This window comes from Punica granatum, chromosome 7, assembly GCF_007655135.1.
Source record: "Punica granatum isolate Tunisia-2019 chromosome 7, ASM765513v2, whole genome shotgun sequence".
NCBI lineage: Eukaryota > Viridiplantae > Streptophyta > Magnoliopsida > Myrtales > Lythraceae > Punica > Punica granatum.
In genome coordinates, this window is record NC_045133.1 from 11523768 (window position 1) to 11544234 (window position 20467).

The 20467-nt window shown below is 36.9% G+C and overlaps 3 protein-coding genes across 4 annotated transcripts; 1 reads left to right on the top strand and 2 right to left on the bottom strand.

Annotated features, from left to right (window-relative positions):
* The first annotated feature begins 840 nt into the window (after positions 1-840).
* On the top strand, positions 841-5554 carry LOC116214761 (peptidyl-prolyl cis-trans isomerase FKBP42). The gene is made up of 8 exons (XM_031550215.1): positions 841-1032; positions 1157-1280; positions 1663-1845; positions 2151-2240; positions 2655-2839; positions 2939-3061; positions 3184-3336; positions 5022-5554. The coding sequence occupies exons 2-8, from the start codon at positions 1244-1246 to the stop codon at positions 5352-5354; spliced, it is 1104 nt and encodes a 367-aa protein (XP_031406075.1). The 5' UTR covers positions 841-1032; positions 1157-1243; the 3' UTR covers positions 5355-5554.
* A 9265-nt stretch (positions 5555-14819) lies between these two features.
* On the bottom strand, positions 14820-16172 carry LOC116212945 (disease resistance protein RGA2-like). Of its 2 annotated transcripts, none has more exons than XM_031547708.1 (2): positions 15925-16172; positions 14820-15736 (listed from the first exon to the last, which is right to left on the bottom strand). In XM_031547708.1, the coding sequence occupies exon 2, from the start codon at positions 15550-15552 to the stop codon at positions 14986-14988; it is 567 nt and encodes a 188-aa protein (XP_031403568.1). In that variant the 5' UTR covers positions 15553-15736; positions 15925-16172; the 3' UTR covers positions 14820-14985. The 2 variants fall into 2 exon arrangements, with proteins under 2 accessions (XP_031403568.1, XP_031403567.1); XM_031547707.1 differs by having other exon boundaries at positions 14820-15637; positions 15925-16171.
* Positions 16173-19249: 3077 nt separating this feature from the next.
* Positions 19250-20300, bottom strand: LOC116213948 (G-type lectin S-receptor-like serine/threonine-protein kinase At1g34300). Its single transcript, XM_031549113.1, has 2 exons — positions 19808-20300; positions 19250-19424 (listed from the first exon to the last, which is right to left on the bottom strand). The coding sequence occupies exons 1-2, from the start codon at positions 20266-20268 to the stop codon at positions 19391-19393; spliced, it is 495 nt and encodes a 164-aa protein (XP_031404973.1). The 5' UTR covers positions 20269-20300; the 3' UTR covers positions 19250-19390.
* Between the last annotated feature and the right edge of the window lie 167 nt (positions 20301-20467).

Below are 20467 nucleotides of genomic sequence, written 5' to 3' on the forward strand. Positions count from 1 at the left end.
GTTAGATAAACAGGTTATCTGGTTACATGATTAAATAACACGATTGAACTCGTCTACATAAAACAGGTTTAATTGTGTATAATCGAGTTATACGAGTTTAACCTGATAAGACACGATTATTAACCATGTCTAAACGGATTCAATCCGTTTAGACCGCATATCAAAAAACCCAAACCCGAACCCGTTTAACTTTGTATCGTGTTATCGTGTCGTGTCAAATATTGCCGGCCCTACCCGTTAGGGTAAGGTCCGGATAACTCTAATTGAAAATAGGGTAAGGTTCGGGTAGTAATTTAAGGAACCGGTCAAGATAAATTTCGGTTTCGATTTCAACATACATGGTACCTAGGGAACTGGTATTCGAGACCTATATTTTTCTGAAAAATTATTTTATATTTACATAATTCTCTATGTACGATGTTGTAGTTACAGAATCCTAATGAGAGCTTATTTGCTTTTCTTACTAAGAAGAGCTACATAATCTTTTTAATTGCGTATTTGTTTTATCTATTATATAATCTTAAGGAGAGTTACCTAATCTTTTAATTCTGTGGATGGATGTGTTCAGATTAATCTATATCTTTATTTATTTTATGTGATTATGAATGAGATCTTTTCGATTTTAGTTATTTATTTTATTTATTGTGCGAGAAAAAAAAATTACAGCTTCTAATAGGGTACTCGAAACTTATTGTATCATTAGATTCCGGCTAAGTTCCAGTTCCAAATTCCAATAGGGTAGTATCCGATTCTAAAATCTCAGAACTTACCCTTACAAAATAATGTTCGAATATGGTAAAAAAAGTACCCGAAACCGCACGCTCCAGCCAATTATTTCGCTTTCTTCTCCCAGCTTCATTATCATGTCCAGAAGTTTCTCTGCTACTGTTGGATGTCACTTCTATTCGCTGTGGCTCGCCGGCTGCTGATCTCAGCCTCTGCTGCTTCCGCCTCTTCTAACTCTCCGCCATCTCCGATCCGCAGAACCAACTACTTACCCCCATTTGCTATTGCCCATCTCAAGTGAAGGAGGTAAACGATTTCCAATCCAGGGTTTTGTAATTTTTCTTGATTTTTCTGCGCTGGGTTGATTCTCCGGTCTTACTGACCGAGTTGGAATGATTTGCCAATGCTACCCCCATGATCGTCCGAGCAGGAGTTGACGACTTTCTGAGGAACTTCCGGGTCGCTCTGTGTGGTCAACGGCCTCCCCTTGCCCTCCACTTTGTCCCCATCCTCTTCCATGGAGGTTGCCGAGGAGCAGCGGAGTCAACCGCTAGGTATTGTCTTTTGTTCAAAACGTTGTCTCCCTACATTTTAACTTACATGTTATGGAACATCATTGTCTTCTTAGCCTTTCTTATTGATCGTTGGCTTCTTCACGCCAGTAGTGCCATCAATTAAGCTGTATCATGATATCTTCTCATTAGTCTTCCTCATTTTTCCAATGATTTCCATGGGGTTTGTCGAATATCCGCAATTTTCCAGCTTTGAATGATAACATCTACCGTGGCTATGAGAAAGATGTCATGTTTAATCGGGATGGCTCTAAATCTTGAATTTGAGAAAATTTAGGATGTGATGAACTGTGTTTTACGGGGAGATGCTTGCTGTAGCAATCTTTCAGGCCTGTTTGAGTGCTCAGGGGATTGCTTTTTACAGGCCAGAGCGATGAAAATGAGGTAGCTACGGAAGCCAGCTCGATTGTGCGTGGAGAGCCTCCTCAGGATTCGGTTGGTCCTCCGAAAGTTGATTCTGAAGTGGAGGTCCTCCATGAGAAAGTCACTAAGCAGATTATCAAGGAAGGTCATGGGCAGAAACCGTCCAAATATGCAACATGCTTTGGTATGTGCGAGATTACCATTTTCCTTAGTTATTTTGTCAATGAAGCATATGTTATCTTGTCTACTTGAGTTTATCTTGTTTAGCCCAGCTTTAACTCGTTATTTTGGATAGAATTTTGTTTCATGCTTTATGAGATATAGTGCAAATGGAATTGACGTTTTGCTGAGAAACATGAAGATTAGAAAATTTTAGTTGATTGCCTACTTTAGGTAGTGTATTTTCCAGTAGGTGGATACATACACTTTAGCTGTGTATCTTGTAAATCTTATTGAGAGGACAGTATCTGAGACTCTTTCGTCATACAGTGCATTATAGGGGATGGACAGAAAGCGCCCAGCACAAGTTTGAAGACACATGGCATGAACAGCAGCCAGTGGAGTTGGTCTTAGGAAAAGGTATTGTTTGCTTTTGATGATGATTCCTTAAAACTCCTTTAATCTTCATTGTAACCATATTGAGCGAATGTTCTTCTGTTTCTATATATTATGATAGGCAGATTGCTTGAATGAAATGCCCGTATTGAAGTTTTTACAACATTAGCCATGTACTGTTCGGAAAGAAGTTATATATCTCTTGGAGCCAACCTATTAAATGTTATGACCCTCTTGAATTATGCTATGAGTTTTCGCTTTAGAGTTAGTAATTATCATTATTTCGGTTGTTTTAGTCGCTTCTAAGGCAATCATTTGAGCTGAATGGGAATATTTGTATTCCATATCCAATTTCTCATATTGAACTTTTTGATCCTAAAACTGCCCTTTCTTTTTCTTTTTTAGTGGAATATTACTGATAACAAACTTTTGTGACAGAGAAGAAAGAGATGGAAGGCTTGGCTATTGGCATATATAGCATGAAGTCAGGTGAACGTGCTCTATTACATGTGGGTTGGGAATTGTGTTATGGGAAAGAGGGAAACTTCTCTTTTCCGAATGTTCCACCCATGGCAGATTTGTTATATGAAGTTGAGCTTATTGGTTTTGATGAGACCAAAGAAGTAAGCTTCTTTAGGGTGACATTTTACTTACTGAATTTCACAAACAGTTACCTAATACGGGACTTACAATGATATCTTGTTATTGGTCATAATATAAAGGGGAAAGCTCGCGGTGACATGACAGTGGAGGAAAGAATTGGAGCTGCAGATAGAAGAAAGATGGATGGGAATGTTCTTTTCAAGGAGGAGAAACTTGAGGAAGCTATGCAACAGTATGAAATGGTCAAAGACTAAGATTCCTCGAGTTTCTTTCCATTCATTCTACTCTAGGAATAATTTATATCGGGGGCATATGCTGGATTTGTTAAATTGCTCTTACGGGCTTTCTTGTGTGTTTACCTCAGGCTATAGCATACATGGGGGATGATTTTATGTTCCAGTTGTTTGGGAAGTACAGGGACATGGCATTAGCTGTTAAGAATCCTTGCCACCTCAACATGGCCGCTTGTCTCATAAAGCTCAAGCGTTACGAGGAAGCTATAGGGCATTGTGGTCTTGTAAGTAGACATTCTTTCGGATCTCTACCTGTATGAAGAAGAACATTAATAAAGCAGTCACGTAGACCACTTTCCAAAGTCAGGGAGTAACATCTATGGATTCAAATTGTCAAACAAGAAAAATAGAACTATAACAAGCTTAGATCACAAGAAGAATAGGACTATAAATTAGTAAGGCAGTCTATAGAGCTTATGAGACACATAGTTGCATTCTTGCCAAATTTTGCACACAAGGCAGAAGGATGCCCCCTTATCACAACTTTCCAGTTAAGGGAACCTATGTAATCCTGCACTCTTGTACATGGTTTGAATGAATAAATACAGTATCACACTTGCTCCCCCCCCCCCCCCCCCCCCCCCCAAAAAAAAAAAAAAAGAGCTTAAATCAGCTTGTCTGCAATTGCAGCTAAGAACTCCATAGCTTTATATTGGGAGGAAAAAGAAAGGTAGGCTCCACATCTTCCTTATATCATTACATCGCACTAATCTTGCATATTTTATTAGTCTTCGATTTCATCCACAATGGGAACCCCTAAGGTTTCTGGCCAACTTAGGCGCACAAATTCTAATTTTAATTATTTTCTAGAAGTTTGCCAAAGGCAACTGAAAATCCACATTTTTCAGTTTCATGTGGTTTTTGGCCTCTATGCACCTTGATGATTCAAGTCGATATATTGTTTTATCAACAAGCTAAGCACACAACTGGGTTGCATCACGCATTCGGTGACGTGGCTAGGTTTTGCTGTATTGATGCATTGTTTAAGTGGCTTTTCCACATCATTCACGAGAGCTGCTCAAGATATTCTACTACAAAAATTCAAGAAGATTCTTCGAGACATCCCTGGAGATTTGCATATTGTTGAGCCGCTAATATATGTCGAGACAATAGAAAATCAGCTCAACATGCAGAGATTAACGAATTCAAAGAGAATGAGTCGCTAAAAGAGTCTATATAGAGGCAAGCTGTCCCAAGATAGTCTAGTTGTAGAAGTCAACCAACAGTCTCTAGGATCCTTTGGAGAGGCCTGGAAGACCTTTGGATCTGTCTTGAAAATGCCTGCCTAGAGGTGGAATCTCCTCCGACTTGCACTGCTCTTTCTATTAGTTGATGCGAGCATGTTGCGCTGATCTTGATTTTGTTCTATCTTTGTTGGTCTTTGTCATTGGCATGCATAGTCAGAGTTGGCATGAAGAATTTTCCCAATCTATTTGCTGAATATCTAATTAATGGAACAATCAGAGCGTTTATGTTGGCCAGGAAGACCTACAAGTCTATAATAGATGGAATCTTGAGATTGTTAATGAAGAAAATTAGTTTGTTATTATTGCGGTCCTTGATTTCAATTACTATGCGCTTCTCGTAGGTTGTTATTTTTCTCTTTTTGCGACTAAATTGGAGGACGCTTCTCTTCAATCTTTGAAGTAGTTACCAAGGCTTCTTGGTTCATTTATCTTCTTTTCCTATTATATCTAGTTTTAGAATTCTTATTCGTAGTTTTCTTCTATCTATCATTGTAGATATTTCGTCTTTCATAATGATTCCATTAGAATTACGTTCTATAATATGGATTTGCATTAGCACAGTGAGTTGCTAATCATGCCCCAGTAAGTTAGCTATATATGTGATTACTAGCAACAACTCTTTGATGTGTTGAAGTTCGTCTGTGACTAACTTGGCTTTGCAGGTCTTAGCAGAGGACGAGAACAATGTGAAGGCTTTGTTCAGGAGAGGAAAAGCTCGGGCCGAACTTGGGCAGACTGATGCCGCTCGAGAGGACTTTCTCAAGGCCCGGAAACATGCCCCTGAAGACAAGGCCATCGCGAGGGAGCTTCGGCTGCTCGCCGAACAAGACAAGGCTCTGTATCAGAAGCAGAAGGAGATCTACAAGGGGATTTTCGGGCCGAGGCCTGAACTGAAACAACAGCAGAGAGCTAACTGGGTAGTCCTTGTATGGCAGTGGCTTCTATTGCTGTTCGTCCGGCTTTTCAAGCTTGTCAGGCGCGAAAAAGATGACTAAATATTTTAGATTCGAAGCTGTGGAATGAATAGCCTGCTTGCAGGTCCTTTTGACATTCGTTCTATGAAATGATTGTCTAGACTTCTTTATGACGTGGTGAGCGGATTCTGTTCAATTATTGAGGTGAAATAATATCATGTAATACTGGAGGGAAACCGCGCATTGTGCAAATGGTAATTGGGTATCTTGGATTTGATCAAGAAAAATTGACATGTAAAAATTCCTAGTGGTTAAATTAGACTCTAATACGTATGTAATTAATTAAATGTTATATAACATTAAGAAAACAAACAGAATTTGAAAAAACACAGTAATTAATTTCATTTTTTCCATTTGATATAATATCTAGGAACTGCATGAAAAGCCAGACATATTACATTGCATATATATATATATATATGTATGTATACACACACAAAAGCAGGATCAAGGTAGGTCCGTCTAGTGTCAATAGGTCCGTCTAGTGTCAAAACGTTCTGTTTCTAAAAAAATTTACGTTCTGTTTCTGAATAAAATTATTTCAAATTTTTTGAGTTTTTTTTAATTTTTAAAAGTTTTAATTTAATGAGTTATTATAGATATCACGTAATCTGATATCACATTATCCGATTGATACGTTGCAGGTACCACGTAATCCAATTGACACGTTGCTAAACGATTCAATTGTTAGGTCGACACGTTACGCCCTTTTAGTATTTCTAAATCCGACACGAATAAAGTTTTACGTAATTCAATTGATCCGTTATGCCAAATGATCTGATAATTAGGTTGACGTGTTATGCCCTTTGCGTTTTCAAATTCGACCTCAATAAGATTCCATGTCTACGCGTTACGCCAAACGATCCAACCGTTAAGTTGACGCATTACGCTCTTTTAGTGTTTCCTTAATTCGGTCGACGTGTTATGCCAAACGATCCGATCGTTAGGTCGATGCATTACACCCCTTAAGTATTTTCAAATTGACACGAATAAGGTACCGTGTAATCCGATTGACTCATCATGCCAAATGACGCGATCGTTATAGTATCCAAGAAAATACCCTTACCCCAACTTTTATTAGAAAAATTAGAAGAAATTTTGTATTCGAAGTACTAGATATACAAATTACAATATATGTAATTTCTTTTTCCAAATTTTAATTTGTGAGTATCGAACCTTTTTCATCTCCCTTTTATTAATTTCATTCTTTTGTCCATTATTTCATAAACCTAGCGTGACAAGGTAGCAGTCCAATTGATCGGCTGGGTCAAATGACACGATCATTATGGTTGAACCAATTATTCCTTAAAAAATATAATATCACATTTTTCGCGCATATGATGTATAATTTTTTTTCATTTTTCCAATCACTATAAATTTGACGCAATACATTTTATTCTATTCTCTTCATTTATTTTACCTTTTTCTAAAGTGTTAGATCCTATATAATTTTTATTCACAGACAATGACTTCCTTCGTCTATATGGTATCTTTCTTAAGAAATTATACTAATTAAACACATTTTTTTTTTAAAATTTCAAGTAAATACTTATCTCTCTTTATTCACATGAGATGACCTAAAAATGAAAATTAATTTCGTTATTAATTTATTTTCATAAATTTATAAAATGCAAACATTTTCATTTTCTTAAAATCCATCATGTCTTCATTCACTTAATATTATTCAAGAATCAATCCATTTAACACATTAATGCACTAAATGAAATTAAAAAAAATGATAACATATATGATAACATCAATTATATACAGTGAGTTAAGCTAACATTCACATTTCAAAATTAAGAAGAAAACATGAACATATATGAGGAATGAACTCCACCATCTATCAACTTAAAATTTTTTATTGAACATTGCCCATAATAATATTTATCCCTCATTATAAACTCTTATATAACGATGAGTAATGTTCGCTTTATACTGTATGAAATATTAATTAGTACCATCTTTTAAATAAATTAGATTATTTACTATTAATGGAGAGTTTGTAATTTTTACAAATAAGTAGTTTTATTATTAGTTTCAATTATACATTATATTGATTATTACACAAATCACTATGATGAACCAAAAAATTAAAGAAAAATATCCAACTTGCGGCACCGTGCGGAATCACCTCTAGTCTATATTTATTAGGGAAAATTACGCCGTTGGTACAAAATCTATTGGAAAAGTAACTATTTGGTCAAAACTAAAAAAAAATCACAATGCTGTATAAAAGGTTTTCATTTTGTTTCAATTTTGGACAAACTGCTAATTTCGGGTTGAAACCGTCAACTTTTACTGATGTGGCATGTCCCACTTATCACGTTTGTCACGTGGTACCACTCATAGCACGTCACATCATTAATAAATTAATAAAAAATAAAAAAATAGAAAAATAAAGAAAATCTCAGAAAAATAAAAATAAAAATAAAAATACAAAATACAAAAAAGAAAATTATTTTCTGGTGCAGATAATGAAGTTTTAATTGTCGGATACAAATTAAACACTCTATATTATATATCATTTAAGATCATGATAATTCATCCTTTAACTCATAATAACTAGACGAAATCACCCGTATAGGCTAGAGTTATTGAAATAACTAAGCATTGATGATCGATTATTTAGTATGTAATTAAAAATTGAAAATCATATATATGAATTTTAAATTATAATTATTACATCATCAAAAGTACAAAATAGTGCAATAATGCAATAATAGTATTAACAAATAACTCTAGCATATTTACTATATTCCTTCGATAATAGTATTATTGAATATGCAAATTAAGAATCATCTGGACATAATGATAAAAATAAAGGCTAATCATGTAAAAATGCACCACCTTTGCTCGGCATGACGTCCTTTATTGGATGAAGGCGCACAGTCTGAATTGGAAGGATAGTCAGGAAAAGTACATGCAAATACACATACTGCATGCGGTAGGTTAAGTGGTTACTGGTCGAACTTTTAGTTTTCTTCTATAACTTATTTGCCTGTAGCCTAGGGTTCGTGCTGCAGAAGAAACAGAGAGATCGATGAATAACGGCGAAAATGGAGGAGTTATTTCAATTTAGATTTTCATGTGCATCTTCCAAAAAGATGAAGTTCAAAATTTTTTCATCATTGGATCGAGCTCAAAATTTGAGGGAAAATTTCGGACTCGTCATTCTTCAATCTGAACGGTGGAGATCGATATCGGATTCTTGCAGCCTGCGTTCTGAGTCTCGTGGCTAAGTCCCCAATTTGGTTCCTCTGTTTTGGTGATATCTTTCAACTCAAGTACTAGTCTTTGTTGATTAGTTGGGATTGCTAAGAAGCTAGTTTCTTGATGTTCAGTTGACTTGATTGATTGTTTTTATACCTCTAGTCGGTGTGTGTTAGAGAAGAACTCTCTTATACATTCCCATTATTGGTTGATAGTGGATGATTTTATCCGTGCTCCTAGCGTGGTTTTACTCCTTATACCGAGGAGGTTTCCACGTTAAATTTTAATATTCTTTTGGTTATTTTACTGCTACAAAGTTTTCCTACTTTAACTATTCCTTGCTAAGTTCATAGGAAAGGGGATATGTTAATTGTATTACTTTTCTCTATCCCACATAACAAAGTGGTGTCAGAACCTGGTTTGGTTGCTTGGGTGTTTTCTTTGTGCTGAACAAATGGAAGTTGATGTAAGTAGACTGATGATGTTGCATACCAAGAGATTTTGCAGACAGTTGAAGAGGGAGAACAAGAAGTGCCGATGCTGAGGATCGATGAATGTTGCTTCTCGTCATATTACAAGGATTACGATGAATCCCTCCACATAGTCGAGAAGGGGAGAATTATTAGGCCAGTTTCTCTCTGATGGAGAGAGAGGTCAAAGGCAATTTGGATTAAAGACTACATGAATGATATCGGCTGGGTTTAAAGCCCATGAATTTATATGGAGAGCACCCACCATATAAGAGGAGTTAGAGGTTGTTGGGGGAGATGCCTGTAGCCTGGGGTTCATGCTGCAGAAGAAACGGAGAGATCAACAAATTACGACGAAGAATGTAGGAGTTATTTCAGTTCAGATATGCATCTACAGCTTCCGAATAGAAGAAGGTCTAAACTTGTTCACCATTGGATCGAGCTTAGAATTCGAGGGAAGGTTTTAGACTCATTGTTCTTTAATTTCAACGGTGGAGAACGGTGCCGGAGTATTGCAGCCTGCGTTTTGAGGCTTATGGCTGAGCCTTGATTTGTTTCCTCTGTTTTGGTGATATCCTTCAACTCAAGTGTTAGTCTTTGTTGATTAATTGGATTGCCATGAAGCTTGTTTCTTGATTAGTTGGTTGGTTGTCTTATGCTTCTAGCCAGTGCTAGCTAGAGAAGAACTCCATTGTGTATTCCCATTATTGGTTCATAGCGGATGATTTGTGGGTGCTCTCAAGCCGTGGTTTTGTTCCTCACGCCAAGGAGGTTTTCACGTTAAATTCTTAGTGTTCTTTCTATTAATTAACTGACTACAATGTTTCTCTATTTTAATGATTTCCTGCAATGTTCACACAAAAGGGGGACATATTTTTTTTTTGCCAAGGGGAACATGTTGATTGTGCTAGTTTTCCGTATCCCGCACACATTTTTTTTTTCTCTTTTGCTTTGTCTGTAACCACGATGATCTCATTTTGGATGTCATTTACAAAAAATTGATGCAAAGTACTGCGGAACATGTGATTCAACAACGAAATTTTGTTGGGCAGGGGATTGCCTCCTTGAAATCGGAAAAGAATTACAAAATTTTACTTTGCTTCCGGAATTTTCATATTTTGCCCTTGATTTTACAATGATACTTTTCCTTTTACCCCGACTAAATTTTACTGCCCAAGTAATTCATATATACATGATAGAAACCTCAACAAAATAAACAATAAAATCATCTGTATTTATATTAATTGATAATTAATTAATAACAATTAACCACAATTATTTTTCAGTAATTATATTTTAGAACTTTTTCTTTCAGCAACAACACTCGCAAACCAAACATTCAACAACAATTATATTTCGGTGATTATATTTTAGAAGTTTTTCTTTCAGCAATAACACTCAGGGCGCACATCACGGCTAAAGAGCAAAGCAAGCATACGAGATAAGAAACAAAGGGTTAATCACGTCAAAAATCATGAACTTTCACTTAATTCCCAAATCTAACATACACTCTCAAATTTTCCAAATCTAGCAGCACGTTATCCATGTTAGACCAAATATATCATCCGTCTCCAATTCCGTCGTGGTTTTTGACGTGGCAAATAACGGCTGCCGACATGGCCCAACGATTTTTAAGCTCCAATAAAACGACACTTGGATTTATGGTCCCATTCATTTTTTTAAGAAGACGCTAATATTTCTTATTTTTCAAATTTGCCCCCATATTTTTGTCTCTTGTCTCCCTCCTAAGCACATCAGCAACGGAGCTGTAGCCGAATCGTGGAAGGAGGATTCATATAACTAACTAGCAGAACCTTAACAAAACAAAACCAGAACAAAGCAAAATTCATATAACTAACTAGCATAAGCTATATATATCACACACAAATCAACCAAATTACATCAGCACGGTTAGCGTTCACGTATATGCATCCGCTCAGAAATTGAAAGTGGGGTGGGGATAGCTGGCTCTGTAAAAAGAAGCAGAAGGAGGCCGGAAACGAGAAAATTATGCAAAAAGCAACATCATTTCGACAAGAATAATGACAAGAGATGGACGGTAATCGATTAAGATGGGACTAGGAGATGAGAGGAAAGTGAGTGTGTGTCTTATGGTAAGGGACTTGCGATGGCTGGGAGCTTCAGTCGGAGGTTGCCGGTGGCGATCGAGAGGGTGTGAAGAGCATGGGAGATGCCTCCGAGCTGAGCTGAAGAGCAGCAATGGCATCATAGCCTGTGAGGGAGAGGGAGAGCCCCCATCCGGGTTGGGGCCCCCTTCCCTCTTCCCTTGTTTTTCAATGGAAAACAACTGATGATGGCTATGAGAAGTGCAAGTGCTGCACTTTCTCCGTCGGTTTCTCTGCTGGAATTTCCGCGGGATTGCTGTTGGGCCGGAGAATCCATATGATGATGATCCGTTGTTGTTCTTGAGGAGCGCGAGCAGCAGTTGCAGAAAAGGCGATCTGATAAGCCTCGATAATGCTTTATTTTGTTTCGACAGAATGATTGAGTTTCGCCCTTTGTCTTTTGTCATCGAATTTAGCCAGCCCTTGGGAGTCATCGTTAAGGTGAAGCACTTCTCTACTGCTGTCAGGCTTATTAATAGATTGAACACTTCATTTGGAATTACGTCTGATGATTGTTTCTTTAATATATGGATGAATTGTCTCTCCCAATTGAAAATGGCGGAGCTCGCATCCTCTGTTCTGGGGAAACTCGTCAAGTTCGCACCTGATCTGTTCATAGCAAACTCCGTGATCTATGGTTTATGCTGAGCAGGACGTTGGAAAGAGGCTATGCTTCCGCTAATCAAGATGGTCAGCATAGGAGTTGAACATAATTTAATTTTTCCAACTCGATAATTCATGGTTTATGCTATGCCATCTGGATCGGTGGAGGGAAGCTAACCTTTGGTTTCATCAGATGATGGTCGAGAGCATCCAGGCAGATGTTGTGACTTGTAACTCCATGATTAATGCTCCTTGCACCTCGGCCTGATGGGGAGAGGTTGAGGTTGAGGTTGTGGTATTGTTGAGGTTGAGGAATATCCTGCCAGACGTTCAAATATGTAACCCTCTAGTGGATGCATTTTGTAAGGATGAGAAGATTTCTAAAGCGGAGCACATCTTTCATGCTATGATTCAAAGCGGTGTGGACCCTGACATATTCATGTACAGCTCATTGATGGAAGGGTACTGCCTTCAGCGTTGTTTATATGATGCAATTAATTTATTTGATCTTATGGCTGAATGGGATTGCCGGCCAATATCTTCAATTATAACGTATTAACCGATGGATACTGCAGGGTCAAAAGAATGGATGAGGCAGCGTGTCTATTCCGAGAGAAGCAATAGAAAGTTTCGACTCCAGATGTAGTTAATCACAACGGTCTTATGGTCGGGTTCTGTCACATCGGGCACATTGAGCTGCTGTAAAGCTTCTCCATGAGATGCATTCAATCGGTCATTATCCAAACCTTCAAACTTATGCAATCCTCTTCAATGGTCTGTGTAAGACCACTAATCTCGACCAGCAATTGCACTGCTTCGACTAAAGGAGGAACATAAAATAAAACTTGATACTGTGATTTACAGTATTCCTCATTGATAGCATGCTCAAGGGTGCGAGACTCAAATCTGCCAAGCAACTCTGATTTTATGCTCTGCAAGAAAGGCCGTTGCAACCTTCCATTTTGATATTTAACACACTGACCAATGGATCATTTTGGGTTTCTTGGTTTCTCTAGAAGTAAGTAAACAGTAGGTCTCTCGAAGACAGAGTTCTTAGTGTTTGGGATGTGCATCTGTTTCAGAATTTGGTTGTCTCTTTATCATTCCATAGATCGTTTCTTCTTTTTTGTTGTCGTATATATTTTGTAAATCCTTGTTTGTGTTGGTTTGGACCTTCTTGGTGCTTTCAGTTGTACGATAGTTTCCTATACAGATAATAATTTCTGGGCTTTTGTCTCAATCTTGATGATTTTCGCTCTTGGTACTGATTTTAATGGATCTGCCTTCAGTTGAAGCCATGAATAATGGAGCATGGCATGTCCATCATAGTCCATTGCTCTCACATTGAGAGAGGTCTGGAAGTCCCATTATGCACGTATAAGGCTATGGAAGGTATCAACAGCAAGGGCAGCTAGAGACTGCATTGAGATTTCCATGGAAAATCATGCTGGCCCATTTAAAGCAGATCGCCTCGCAAAGAATTGATTAGTAAGCAGAAATGGATAGTCAAGAACGACATAACAACTCCCGTACCAACCAACAAGCAATGAAAGAATATTTCCGGGTTCAAGCGGGAATCTGTCAAATGGTGAAGTCTTATATATGCTCGAAAAGTCTGTGAAATATTCTGAGAACTCGACCTGTCAAAGCCATCAAGTCATCGGGGAAGTCTTTGTTGAAGCTGATTAAGCACAAGAGCAACGAGAATGGGTCTCCTCCTCTTCTATTGGCTTCTCCGAAAAAGGTTAGAGCTGTTGCACATATCACTGGGAGTTCGCTGTTATCCTAATTCTATTGATCAAAAGATATGGCATGGACATGTCGGAAATCTATGGTTTGTTCACTGGCTGCTCCTTCAAAGTTTTATTGTGGAGGGAGTGGGATGTGCTTTCCTATAGAGACACTTCAACATGGAAGGGTTTGAGAAGACTATCTGTCCTGTACCAGTTCAAGCTGCATTACCCACCAATGCATATTCATTGATCTATTTTCTGGCCTTATAGTTCTCTACTTGAAGCTTCAGAAACCAATCATGAAGGCTGTAAGTCAAGAAGTTCTGAGAAACAATTCCATTTCCTGTCGACACAGGCTACGAGGCAGAAGTTCAGGGACTCTCAACAAAAAAACAAATTTGGCACCCCTGATCGCGTTGTAATAGATTTTTCCATCACAAAGTCCGTGGAAGGTAACATACTCTTCCATGATGAGGAATAACGCTCGACGGCTGTTCTTGTCCAGTTTATGGATTTTAGAATAAGCTAGCTGCAGGATATGTATCAGTCCACAAAATCAGATGCACAAGATCTGTATACATATGATCCTTGCACACCATCGTGCTCTATAATCGGTTTCATAATTGGTTACTCATTGGTTGGTTCTTACTGCTCCAACGTGTTGAAAAAGAGCTGGAAAAGCGCATTGTTATGATTTGCAGTTAGACCAATTGCCATAAATGTGTTTTTTTTCCTGCCGAACACTTGCCATAAAAGCCAATGGTAATGCTTTAAAATGAAACAAACAAAAACTGAAGCAAAGCCCTAGAAAAATTAGATCAAATCAAAGTGGCCCCCTCGTATATGCAGTATATACTTAGCTTTGATTTCTAGCTCAACGAGGTTAAAGGTACGGGAGAGAGGAAGAAGAAGGCTTACCATGGATGCTCTCGTAAGAACTGTGACAATCATAACCGGCCTATTTTTTGTCTTTAACATTGCAATTGCGAGATATTCTGCAGGTATACCGGATCTTACACTGCTGTCAAAAACCTGCAATGGCCAAGAATTTTCAGATGAGCAGTGGGGTAAGAATCGGGACTATGTCATTCAGCAATTAGTAAAAAGTACCCGGGATAAAGGCTTCAATTGTTATGAGATTTCCCCATCATCTGACCATATCGTCTACGGGCATGCAGCATGCAATGGAGAACTTTCGAAGGAGGCTTGCCTATGGTGCCTAGATGAAGCTCGCTGGCAGTTATCAGAAGATGACTGTCCTAAAAAAACCGTAGGCGCTCAAGTTCATATCAAGGATTGTAGATTGAGGTACGAGTTTTATAAGTTTGACGATTGAAACTTAAACTCGATCGTTCAATAAGAGAATGACATCACGTAATGATGTTCTCCCTGTAAGACACGTCCTCTTTATGTACTCTGGCTAATCTAACTTAAAAAAAAAAAACTCTACTTTCTCATAATTGAATTTTGAATTATTTGATCAAATTTAATGATTTCAAGAAATTAATTATTTGATCATGTTTGGGCCCATTAAGCACTCAACAATCGCATCCCGATCGATGTCTCTTCCCACAACTTCCGGCAAATGCACGTGGGAATGGGTCTCCCTCGATATGGTACGAGAACTGCCACCAGGGTTGGGTTGCTGATTAAGATTAAACGCGTTCTTCACAGCCGTAATATCATCCAATCTCTTATTGATGTCCTTTATCCTGTGGCCCATCTTTAGACGGAACGCAAGCGGATTGGAGCTGGAAAAGAAGTGGCTTAACTTTCCACGCAAGTTTCCCTGCTTAATGACCTGCTTCCGCAATGCTTGGCATTCGAATTCATCCAGAGCATTCTCAAAGTCATATAACACGCCTTTGAGGTCCTCTAGCCAAACACGGAGGCTTTGTTCTTGGGATTGTCGCTGCTCGGCATCCGCAATGACTGCTGAGATGGCTGCAAGAGTTTTTTGCAGTTTAAGGAGCTCATCTTTCACCTCCCAAACCAAGGAAAGTTCATCCCCAACAAAGGAAGCTAACTTGTCCACTAGTCTTTCAGCAATGTATCGGAGTATTGGTTCTGCCATGCCCTCTGGCTGGGATGAATAAACTCAAAGTGGGAGAAACCGACCTTGATGCCTTAGCTTCAAGCGAAATCTGCTGCCAAGTTCACTGTCCACGAAAATAAGTATCAAAATGAATATAATCCACTGATGGAATCCACTGTCAATCATGTACCTCCATTGATTTTCTATGGGATCTGCTACGCACCTAAAACAGATAGAAATTCTGCTCGGTAACAAGTTCAAGTAACAATTCCATTAGCTAAAGAATGGAAGCCTAGATTGATTATGTTCATGGCTGCTTCAGGAGAGACTAAAACATTAGTCATGCGTCCGGCCTCAACATGTTTCTGCCTACTATCATCAACAAACAAGAATCAAGAGGAAGTGGAATACCTTGTTCCAATTGTTTCCCGTGTGCTACGAGTGATGAAGTCGGAATTGCTGTGCTTGTGCTCTTCTAATTAACAAATACAGAAGAAGGAAATGGACAGCGGGGAGAGTATTGGCATTACTGACATCTGAGTTTTCTTTGATGGAGGGGCTGAGGGAAGAAGAAGAAGAATAACAAAAAGAACAATAAGAAAGCTAATGTAATGAATGAAGGTCTTCCTTTCCCTGTTAAAAGTCATCGACCCATCTTTCCTTTTGGCTAGGGAAAGTCTCGCGTTAGGGAAGTAATCATTAACCGCATTGTATGCACGATCGCCTATTACAGTATGCCACATTGATAATTAGCTAATAATTTTTCATAGTGGGGCGGGTCTTAACTTTTTCTTTAAATAATATGTTATTTCAAGGGTTATTAACTCATAAAATCACAAAATTTCAAAATTTTCCAGATCTATCATTTTTTTTTACCTGTAAAATAAAATTTTTTACTCTATTGTCACACCTTCCAATATTAATGGTTTTTGCTGACGTAGAAGATAACGGTGCTAACTTGAGCAATAACATTGACATGTAAAAGGAATCTGATGTGGCAATGTTGTCTTCATATAACACAAATTTTAAATTTTTTTCATAGGATAAATTGCATTGGTGGTCCAAAATGTTTTACAAATGTTTCATTATGGTCCAAAAAGTTCTTTTCGCTACATGATGGTACAAAATATTTTAAAGTTATTTCATGATGGTACAAACCGTTAATTGGCTCTAACGTTGTTAACATTTTACTGACGTGGCGCGTCTTATGTGTCACTTTTATTACGTGAAACCAATCATAGTGCACCACGTCATTTAAAAGAAAATAAAATTTTAAAAAGTCCAAAAAAATAAAAAATAATAATTTAAAAATAAAAAAAAGAGTAAAAATTTTGAAAAAAATAAAAAAATATTTTAAAATTTTGAAAATTTTAAAATTATTTTGAAAATTTTAAAATTTTTAAAATTCTTTTAAAAAATACAAAAATTAGAAAAAAAATAAAAAAATTTATTTTAAAATTTTGAAAATTATTATTTAAAAAATTAAAATTTTTAAATTTTTAAAAATATTTTTTATTTTTAAAAATAATTGTATAAAAAATTTGATATTTAATATTAAAATTATTTTTAATTTAAAATAATAAAAATTATTTTTTTTTAATTTTAATTTTAAATTAAAAGTTTAAAATTATTTTTAAAAGTTTTTAAAATTTAAAATTTTTAGAATTATTTAAGATTTTTCGGCCACGTCAACAAGAATGTGACACGTAGTAGCCACGTCAGCGTCAGATCGACGGCGTCAAGCTCGAGTTGACGGTTTGTACCATCATGAAACAACTTTGAAACTTTTTGTACTATCATGTAGCGAAAAAAACTTTTTGGACCATAATGAAACATTTGTAAAACATTTTGGACCACCAGTGCAATTTATCATTTTTCATATCTACCCATTTTTTTTTTCCATATAATCACAATTTTTCCTTATTTCAAAAATATTTATCCCTTTTAATATTGAGAGTATTTTTAATTCCTAGGTATATTATTTTTAATTCCTAGGCATATTTGCTTATAAGTGTAGCTATTAATTAGTCTTACAAGAAATTAAAAAATATATATACTTAAATTGATTTTGTAGATATTTAGTAGTTGAGTGATGTGAAATTTTAAATAGGCTTATATAATATCGAACTCGACGGTCCTCAACTGCCAAATGAAAAATGAAAAAGAGAATACAATGATAGAATGGGCTAGTTGACCAGAGCTACTTCACATTGTTACATTAGAACGACCTATTCCTACTAAGCAAGAACGATTTTATCCCACTTGATTTTTTTTTTTATATAGGAAGCAAGAACTTGGATATTCTACCTGTAGTTAGGGTATCAATGCTACTTTTAACCCTTGAATTAGATTGACCTGCCCCCTACTGTAGGCTCCATCCTACTTTTTTAAAAAAGTAAAAGTGGGAATAAGGAAAAAATTCTATGATAGGTAAGGTACCAGAACCACTTCCTGCCATTAGATTAGACTGACCTGCTTGCTACTAAGTAAAGCAAGCTCCATCTCATTTACTTGAATTTCCTCTTTTATTTATGTATGGAGCAGGAACGAAGAAATTTTACCGGTAATTAGGTTACCAAAGGGACTTCTCACTATTGGATTAGATTGACCTGCCCGATACGAAACAAAGCAAATTCCATCCCACTTTATTTTTTGGTCTAAGTAGGAAGCGGGAATAAGGAAAAATTCTAACGGTAGTTGGAGTATTAGGCTTCAACCAGTGATTGAAAACTGTTTAGGTACAAGACTATGAGATAGAATATAATTTTTCGAAACTAGGTTGTTCATAATTTCTCATCGAGTAATTGTTGAAATCGGACACTCTTTGTACTTATAATTGCATGGCTAAATGTCACGGCCTGAATTCGATGCATGACCGATAGTATCTAGTGATGTCACTATCATAAGATACAAAACAAATTTAAAATTAAATCATTCAAGTATTGAATATTGATAAACTGACTTAAATCAATTTTTAATGTCAAGTGTGACTAACTATTAAATACAGCTGGAAAAAGGAATAAATGTTTTTGACAATAATTAAAGGAGAAAAATGTTTGTGATTTTAAGGAAAAAGATGGTAGACATAGGAAAACTTTATGGAGACAAAAAAAAAACCCACAACAAATTCCATTCGACATGTCAGTGCTGTTATTGTCCAAGTCAGCAAAAACCATCCACAAGTAAATGTGGTAACGGAGTTAAAGTTTATGATTTTACAAGTAAAAAAAAATAAAAAAGAATTGATAGATTTGAAAAAAATATATGAAAGTTTGCGATTTTAGGGTCTAATAACTCTTAATTCAAACCAAAATTCTTTGTTTCAATTTGGGATAAACTATCACAATATTTAGTATAATTATCGTCAGGTTGTTGCATTTAAGAATTCAGCTCATAATGTAAACTAACTAAATTGCACGTGCTGAGATGGTCATATATACGACTGTTTCATATTTATTATACACTTGCGCATGTATTTAATTATCATAGATATCTGCACTGTCATATTCTAATATATTTTCTGAATCGTGCAAAATATTCTATCATATGATAATAGTGGTGATAACCCAAATATATTAATTTATATAGTAGTGATTCTACGGTAGCTGTTTGGAATTTGTTTTGGCAGTCAGATTTTAATACAATACATTTCTCCATATTTTTAGAATATGAAGATTCCGTACTTATAATATTATGATTAATATTTTCGATCACGCATCTTTTTGATGATACTAGATTGTGTCTGAGAATGAATAGAATCTGTTTTGATATTAAACCAAATCAAATCGACAAATTCAATATATAATATAATAATTTTATACCTTTTAAATTTGAAAAAAAAAACATTAAACAGAAGGTCAACTCGATCGTCCTCCACCTAAACCTCAGTCCACTCCCGAATTAGAACAGCCCTGCAAATCAAAATCAAAACTCCAAATAAATAAATAAATAATAGATAAATAAATTATCAAATCCAAATCAGTGTTATCAGAACCAAATCGAACCGGACGGTTCGACTAGTGGAATCAGAAACCGGACCTATATCCGGTCCGGTTAGTTTAACAACCGAAAATGCATAAACAGACCAGTGAACCAAAAAACATGGCCGATTTTTTAGCAAACCCATGGAACCCATTCGAACCCGTCGGTTGCATGGGTTCACAACTTTTTGAAGGGAATCGGATTTCCTGAAAGTGAAATTGAAATCCCTAGTCTTCAATCGGATTTTCTGAACTTCGAACTGAAGGCTGAAAAGGTGAAAGTGAATGAATCGATGGGGTGGTCGAAGGAGGACCAGAGAGTGATGCCGGTGGCATTTCGGAGGATGAGCTTGCCGGAGTCGTCAAGGAAGGAGGAAGAAACACCCTTAGAGGAAGTGTTGGAGGACCAGACGGTGGAGCCGTCGCCGTGGGAAAGGACGAGGTTGCCGGTGGGGAGGAGACGGAGGGAGCAGGAGCGGTCAACGGAGGAGGGGGTTGACAAGACGAGGACGGAGCGATCGAAGTAGGTGATGGCGGCAACGAAGGAGGAGGAGGAAGAAGGAGCGGGGAGTAAGCCGATGAAGAAGGTTTTGTTGGGGGAAGACCATATTTGGTTTGGGAAGGAAGCATCCAGTTGAGAGGGATTTCTGCTAACGGTGAAATTGAAGAGAGTTGTTATTGGATGAGCAACAAGAAGAAGGAGAGGAAAGAGCAAAGGGGAAGGATGCCCATTTGACTTTGGGGAATCATCGCAGATTCGTAGCCATGCTTTCATTAGATTTAAGATTAGAAAATAGAAGAACTAGAACCTTCCTGAGCACAGATCTCAGAGGTATTTTCTATTATTTTTTAAAATAATAAATATATATTTACTTTATAATTAAACATGCGGTCCGACTCATCGAACCTCCGGTTGAACCCATGAACCCATAGTTTGGCCGGTTCGATGTCCGGTTCGATTCTGATAACATTGA